Consider the following 8,380-nt stretch of genomic DNA (forward strand, 5'->3'; position numbering starts at 1 on the left):
TAAGGCTTTGCCTAGATTTCGAAAAAGTTTATCTAGAAATTGAACATAACATCAAAAAAATTTCCTCTACTTAGTCGAATTGAATTTTCGTACTATTAACAATATTCACAACTTAATTAAATAAAAATAACTTAATTTGAAAATAAAACAGCTTATTAATATAAATAAATTTCATAAATTATTTGTAAAGTTAAAATCTCAACAATGATATCGACATCTAAGAAATCCAATTATTAAAAACTACTCTACTTTTCTTTTTTAGTTTTCAAGAAAACATTTTAAAAAATTAGGTAATATAACAAAAAAATTATAAAGAATATTATTTTGTATTTATAAACTTAATTTTGAAGATTAAAAAAATCAAGACCTAAAATCCATGTAATTAACCCCTTCGTTTCTTGTTTTTGCTTTTGATATTTAAGCTTATCCAAATTCCAAAAACAATTTTTTAACATTTACGATCCCATTTGTAGTAACCATTTTGTTTTTTAATTTTTGTTTTAAAAATTAAACCCGACGCTACTTCCACCCACAAATCTATTCCTTGATTATCTACTTTTCACTAATAATTAAAAAAATCAAATCAATATTTGAAAACAAAAAAAAAAAAAAAAAAAAAAATTAATTAATTGTTTTTAGAATTTGACTAAAAATTCAACCATCATACTAATTGAGAAAGATACAAACTATAAGTGTGATTGAAGTAAACTTAATTTTTCAAAAACAAAAACAAAAAACCAAATAGTTACACCAAACGAGACCTACATTTTTTAGTTTTCAATTTTTAACTTAGTTTTTTAAATCATTGGTAAAAAGTAAAAAACAAATAAAAAAATTTAGAAATAGAAATATTATCTATAAACTTAATTTTCAAAAATAAAATAATTAACTAACAGAACTTAAATTTCATTCGAATTTTGGCCTCGCTGAAGACGTCCCAAAAATTTCCTCAGAGCACCGGTAAGCGTACAGCCGTAAATTTACTACAATCACCAATTCATGATAACTTCCCCCATGAAAATTTTCAATTAGTTTAAAATATTACGAATCTTACTAAAAACGCATAAATAATAAAATAAAACGAATAGCAAAAATGATGATTAGATATTAAAAAGATACAGTGGCTGCAATAAACACAAGAGTTGTTACTTAGTTTAGAAAGATCCTGCCAATTCTCAATGTAAATTATAAAGTTCAAAACTTTGTAGATCAAAGTAACTTCCACTACATTCCCCAACAAACAGAATTGCTCATAATAAAAATAGCAAAACAGATGAAAAGAATACGAAAATCAACGATAACGACGCAGGGATAGAGTGTTGTTCCTCTTCCAGGTCGCTCTGCGGGAAGGCCTGGCCTTGTGGTGCAAGTGTCCTTTTCCTCGAAGTCCCCTGTACTTCTTGCCGGCGGATGTAAGTCCTCTGAGCTCCCTGTGCTTGTGGACTGGTTTGCAGATCCAGCTGATTCTTGGGTCATTGCGAACCGCATTATGGGCAACATCGACCAAAATCACCTCATAGTATTTGTAGGTAGAATCCTGTTTTGATTTCAAGAACGGTCAGAAAAGTTGATATGACAGAGTGGTATGCAAGGATTCAACAAGTTGAACACTAAGGGCGCAACCTCAATTTCAGAACGCAACATTGCTCCTAACCTCAAGTTATCTAATGAAATAAAACGATGTACAATTTCAGATCGCAACATTGCTCCTAGCCTCAAGTTATCTAATGAAATAAAACGATGTACAGTCAATCACCTCGTTGATCCAGTACGAGTTGAGAACCCTCAAACCACCCAACTTCCGCCCTGCTCGTTCTTCTGCAACTGATCGCTTGCTGCGCTGGAACTTCAATTGGGTAACACCCTGGTTGGTTGGCTTTCCATACACAATACCCTTGGGAACCGGCCTCTTCCTACCACCACGTCTCACACGGACCCTGTAAACCACATAACCCTGCAACAAAATTCTACACTCACTATTGAGGCTGATGCAAATGTGATATCAGAATAAAAACTCAACCAGAAAGTATGAGAGAAGACTCTCCACATCAGAGCTCATTTCTCCACAAGGTTGGTTAATCATGATTATGTGTTCTTGAAAAAGAATGTTAATAGGTTAAAACTTCAATGTGTAATGCTCAAACGGAATGCTAAAAACTGTAAACATCCAAACTTTACCACAATCTTCGCAGAAGCAAATTCCTAATTACAGAGTGTACAAAACCATTAAACCATCCAAGTTAGCCAGACAAGATACAATGTTACCTAGAACTTCCAAACAATAAACAAAAAACATATGAAACAAAAGATATGCTAATCAGATTGCCTAGAAAAAGCTGATGAAGGCTAGATGCAAACAACTTTATCAGGAAATGATAGAATGCTTTCTTACCTGCTTGGCCTTGTATCCAAGACGGCGAGCTTTATCCGGGCGGGTGGGATGAGTGACGCGGACAATGGATGGATGTTGGCGATATTCCCAGCATCTCACCCTCTGTAGAAACCGCATCACATCAGACTGCTTCTTCCTCCATAGTTCTGACACGTATTTGTACGCCCCTATTTTTATTCAAATTGAATATTAGAAATACAATGAGCCACGCAAAAACAGGACATTTAAAGAATAAACTTTCAAGATTATATCAATCATAAACATACAACAATCTAATCTAAGCTCCTCCATAAACAATCTAAACTGAATGATTATGCAAATGATAGAAAGTAACAAAAAGCAAAAATGTCAATCAAAAACCTTGAAAAAATCTCCATATTCAAGCAAAATGAGATAAAAACGAGAAAGTTTCAACGTGCTAAAGCATTCATTTTCACCAAGATAAAAAGAGTACAATTAGTTAAATACATAGAAATAGTTAGGGAATTTGTGTAACTTCTACAAATACTACATTGGAACTTTAAGCACTATAGGAACCAAATTAAAACAAGACTTGAAACACTGAAACTAAAAGGAGAGACAAACGAAAACAAAAATGCACAAAGGAGCTTACCTAAGAAACAGAAGATAAAAAATCTGAAAATACGAAACAATTATCCTTAACGAGTTTATGTGATTCCATCAATCAGAAAGACATATAACAATCATAAAAAATGGTAGAAACTTTTTCGATTTCATCAAACAGAAACATATAACAATATATACTACGCTCCCCTATGAACAATCTAAACTGAAAGATCATGCAAAAAGAAAAACAAACATTAAGAATGTCTATTCGAAAAATTGGGGGGCGGGTGGAATCCATACTCGCTGAAAATTTCAAACGAAACAAACAAGAAACGGAGATGAGCTCAGAAAACATACCCATTGGAAAAGCTTCGGCAGAGACGCAGCAATTAGGGTTTCGCCTTGAAACCCTACATTATATAGAAACAATTCATCTCATTTTCTCGTCTGGGCCGTTGGATTTCGGTTGGGCTACTGAGACGGGGTTCGGGTGTGGGTCGAAATCACTAAATGGGTCGCTTATAATTGGCTCTGTCACTTCTTTCATGAAAATGGTTAGAATTTCTTTGGAAAAAAATTATTTTTGGACCCTTTGTCTTTATTTTATTTTTTTCCACAAAATGTCATTGATAATTAATTATAGGTAGTAAATCAATTTATTGATCTTAATAATCAATAATAAGTTACAGAACTTAAATATTCGAATCTAAATGTTAGAATTTACACCTATTTGTATCTATTTAGTAATCAGTCAGTTAGTTTCTTTTATCTATTCGACGTTTCTTTTCTATTTACTTCCAATAATTTAACCTATCTAAAAAAATTATCAATCTATGAATGAGGTTTTGATTCTTCTAGTGATGCCAGAAGTCGTTTCAATATACGATTTTATCTTGTGTCCATTTTATTTATTATCCTTGATTCGTAAGTAACCTTTTTCCTTTCCTTGGGGAGTATCTCTCAATAAGAGAGATGTGTTTGGATCTTGGTCCATGATGACCTTTTTATTGATTTTGATGGTTGGATTTCTCTATGAATGGGGAAGAGGTGTTTCGGATCAGGAGTAATCACTAGAGAGTGGTCAAAAGGAGAGAGTTTTCAACTTAAAGCTTTTCTTATCCTTTAATAATTCGTAATATGATTTTAATTTTCGTTTAATTTATATAGTTTCATAACTATCATCTTTTACTACTATAATATCACCATTATTTTTTTCATCTAAAAACTCTTTCTTTTAATGGGTATTCATGAAGAACCGATAGAACATCCCAACAACCAACCATCAATCCCTCTCGAGGATGATGGATAAAACAGAGGGCAGAGAAAACTCTCTCCAATAAGAGAAAATTCTAAATGAAGATGCCAAAGCTACTAGACTGTGGACAACTTCGTTTTTCTCCATAGGAATTTTACAAAAGTGAGAAATATTTATAGAAGGAGCAAGAAAAAGAGCCTCATTGAATAAAGGGAAAAAAAAACTCTAATAAGTCATAAGCTCAACGATTCAAAAGCTTGATGACTTTGATTGAATCTAAATCCACCTCCATCAGGGATTCCGCCCATCCCAAGAAACCTGAATATGATTTAAGTCATCAACCATGGCTTTAGCTTATAAAACCTTGACCGACCAATTGGTAGACATAGGGATGCATCCACCCCCAATAGGACGACCATTCCAATCACAATCCAATCGGTTCCACCACTTTGAGCGCTCTCTAACCATGTAACATCGACATTCATTTTCCATCAACCCTCTCTCATTTAAAATGATATGTACCAAGAAATTCTATTATGATTGTGATAATTAGGAGTATGTTCTACTGTGTGACAACTAGAAATTCTTCCCTTTAAGCGAGTTTTTGGACATGTTTAGCCATGTGCTTTCAACCAATTGAAATTGCTTTTTAAAATTTATTAATAATTAAAAGTAGTTTTTAAATTTCGTGATAACCATTGCTTAGTTTTTAAATTATTTATTTATTTATTTTGATTTAGATTATTGATTGATGTTGTTATTCTCAAACTTTTAATTTAACAAAAATGGCACTATTTTTTTTTTTTTAATTTCATGAGAATATTGTCTGATATTTTTAAAATACAATCTTTTTTAGTTAGATGGTTTGATTAACCACTTAATTTCTACTTTAGTTTAAACTTTTGTTCCAGTTGCAACGAGGCGTGCTGATACTAAAACTGATCCTAATAGGGGTGGCTTCCTTCTTCAATGAAAGAGGCTCTAAGACTTTGTCCACGACAAGGCTAATAGCTTGAGGATCAGGAAGAGTATTATTAAAACGAATCGTGTATGGTAATTCCAAATACTCCCCATTATGGCCATAATTTTCCCCGCATCCCCTTTGTTATTGATTTTACAAAGGTAATCCTAATACTCCATCAGTTTCCAACAACCCCTACCCAAAGACAACACAACAACATTAGAGAGAAAGTAAAGCTTCCACAAGTTTCTAGTCATTTTGCACTCCCAAATCAAATGACTGGCGATTTCCAAGTGAACCCTACAAAAAGAACCTCCCATGTTAGTTGTTATTCCTCTTTTCATTAAATTAGAATGAGTAGGAATAATATTCTGGATAATTTTTCACCCCATGATTTTAGAATTTGGAAGAGCATTGATCCTCATGGAGCATCCCACGAGGTCTTGAACTCAACTTTATCGAACTGGGAGTCTTTAAGAGCCTTGATATTGTGTCTTCTTAATTGACAAGTGCTCTTCACAAAAAAAAAAAAAAAAAAAAAAAATAACTCCACGTAATCTCATTAGAAAATTGACACCTACTAAGAGGGATTTTGAGAATGTAAGCCACATCGTATGGAACAAAAGCTTATTTGACCAATTTCTTATTCCAACTGTCACGTGTTGTAATAAAGTCTAATACCCTCTTCAACTTAAAAGAGTCGTGGACCACAATCAGTTTAAAATTTTTGCCATTAGGAATCCAAGAATCTTCAGACACATAGATTTGTGTACCTGATCCCACTCTTCACCTATATCCTTTCTCAAACAATTCTCCTCCCCCCTCCCCCCCCCCCCCCCCCCCCCCTCATAGAATACTTCTCAAAGTGAGACAAGGGTTCAATCCCAACATAGCCTCTAGATAAACCCATTATGAAAATACCTTCCTTTAAGAATCTTGCAAGGAGACTATTTGGATTCCGCACCAGATTCTAGTTGTATTTTGTTTGCATAGCTTGGTTAAAAATTTTAAATTTTCTTAATCCCAACCCACCTTCTGTTGTGTTTTATGCCAAAAAACTCGTAGATAGTAAATATAAATAATTGACCATCATCAATAAAGAGTTATCGATGTTATATCAATAAGTGTTATTGATCATATTGTATTCTATTTTTTGTCTTAATAAACCTAAATCCAATGAACTAACATCCTAGGCTGTCTTATGAGTCTTGAACTATATGTGGAGACATACATGGATCAATGTTCAAGATACAACCTAAAGGATCCATAATATAGGGATAAGGCTGGATACCTTATCCTGGTAACATTATGGATATAATCCATTTTGTATTTGATACAAATGCAATGATCTAACACGTTTGTGTAGGTGACATATGAGTGGGGGCATCCTATGCAATGAGTTTGAATAAGACCAGACTACAAAATAGTAACCACTAGATGTAACACCATTGACTAATCAAGTTTATATTTCAATAGGATAACCTACGCAACTTAATCTTAATCCTGAATGTATTATGAACTCCTGTTCATGAGGGATTGTCCTTTGATTTGTATGGGTGTGGGTGGCCAGTTCGCCAACCCAATATGCCTACCATTTTGGGGACAATGTTTAGTGGGGAGCTGGAAACATAATAATACAAGATATAATTCATTTCTTCCCATCTTAAGGGTAAGTAGATGAGTGTTCCCTTAAGTGGTGTCTATGGTACTTAAACAAGGGGCCATATCCTCTCACTAGCCCGAGAGGGGTTTATGTTTAATAGTTGGACTATAAAAATGTTATTCATTAGATGAGCATTAGTACTTAAGGATACAAAGGTAGGGACTAAGGCCTGTCAAATCAGTTGAAGATAGGCATCCTCCGGATAATTCAAATCGAAGAAAGTAGATGTCCGACTCGAACCTATATGACATGACCGAGCAATAGAAATACTCTAACACTCCACCTTTGTCATATATTCCATACATTGTTGGGGTTGATGCACATGTCCTGTAGTTTGTAAACAGTTTGTACGAACGCTTGTGATGTATGATATATGATATTTACTTCACTTCTTGATTTTGCTCATTTGGATGTTTTATTTACTTCACCACAAACCAATAAACTAAAATCCCTGGTTGTCTTTATGTAACTTAAGTATGTATATGGTGACATACAAGTGGATCATGTCTTAAATGATAACCAAAATGGTATGTGGTATATGGATATAGGATGGAAACCTTATCCTGGTAATGCTACAGATGCGGTCCGTTTTGTGGAATGGTTATAAGTGCTGTGACTTGCCACAGATGATCTAATCCTGATCATTCGTGTAGGGGACGTGCAAGCGAGGGCGTCCTATATAAAGAGTTTGTATCAAATCTGACCACGAAATGTTAATGTCTCTTTATATAACCCCGTTCATGATAGAGACTTCACTTCACTAGAATGACCATAGGTAATATGACTTCAATCCTGAGTGAGTTTGGAACTCCTGCCATTGAGGGCGGTCATTTGATTTGCATGGGTGCGAGTGGCAAGGTCGCCGACTCAAACCTACCACTTTGGGGATTCGTCTGATTTGGGAGCTGGGAGCTCAGTTACACAAGATGGAATTCACTCCTTCTTTGAAGTAGGGGTAAGTAGATAGATAGCTTTCTTAAGGGCTGATTCTAGGGCTTAAACGATGTAACGCCATACACCTTCTCATGGCCCGAGGGGTGTTCACACATATTTGGACTATGTTGTACTGTTCATTAAAGGAATCAGTGGTACTTAAGAAGTGAGATGTAACTACAGGGGCAAAAAGTAAACTGGCCCAACTGTACTTATGAGCATCTGTGAAGGGTTAACGTACTCATGATTGGTTATATCTGATGGACACAGAAATATATCTGTGGTAAAAAGAGTTCAGTTGTCGGTCTTTAGTAGAATGTCTGACAGTTAACAGATGGTGGATCTCGTGGCTAAAGAGTTTAGTTAGCTATTCACGTACCGTTGGAACTTCGAGCCATAGGTCCAAAAGGTCTCATTGGTAACTTGGATATAAGTTGAGAATCAGTTTTTGGGTGAGTTTGAAATGTTCAAATTAACAAGAGGGAGATCGATTATATATGATATAATTGAATTGGTTAATTATATATGATATGATTGACTAAATGTATGAGATACATTATTTTGGAGGAAATTGGATATAAATATGATTTATATCAAGAAGAGGAGAAA

The 8,380-nt window shown here is 34.4% G+C and overlaps 1 protein-coding gene across 1 annotated transcript; it reads right to left on the minus strand.

Moving 5' to 3' along the window:
* Nucleotides 1-1,085: 1,085 nt before the first annotated feature.
* Nucleotides 1,086-3,450, minus strand: LOC120092434 (large ribosomal subunit protein eL15y). The gene is made up of 4 exons (XM_039050521.2): nt 3,317-3,450; nt 2,393-2,559; nt 1,757-1,954; nt 1,086-1,537 (listed from the first exon to the last, which is right to left on the minus strand). Exons 1-4 carry the CDS (start codon nt 3,318-3,320, stop codon nt 1,292-1,294), a joined length of 615 nt encoding a protein of 204 aa, XP_038906449.1. The 5' UTR covers nt 3,321-3,450; the 3' UTR covers nt 1,086-1,291.
* Between the last annotated feature and the right edge of the window lie 4,930 nt (nt 3,451-8,380).

Source organism: Benincasa hispida, chromosome 12 (assembly GCF_027475165.1).
Source record: "Benincasa hispida cultivar pf3 chromosome 12, pf3_genome.v1.1, whole genome shotgun sequence".
NCBI lineage: Eukaryota > Viridiplantae > Streptophyta > Magnoliopsida > Cucurbitales > Cucurbitaceae > Benincasa > Benincasa hispida.

Coding starts and splice junctions, on each gene's coding strand:
- LOC120092434 (XM_039050521.2), bottom strand. Junction 1,955..2,392: donor TTGGATACAAGGCCAAGCAG/GTAAGAAAGCAT, acceptor ATTTTGTTGCAG/GGTTATGTGGTTTACAGGGT. Junction 1,538..1,756: donor ACTCGTACTGGATCAACGAG/GTGATTGACTGT, acceptor AAATCAAAACAG/GATTCTACCTACAAATACTA.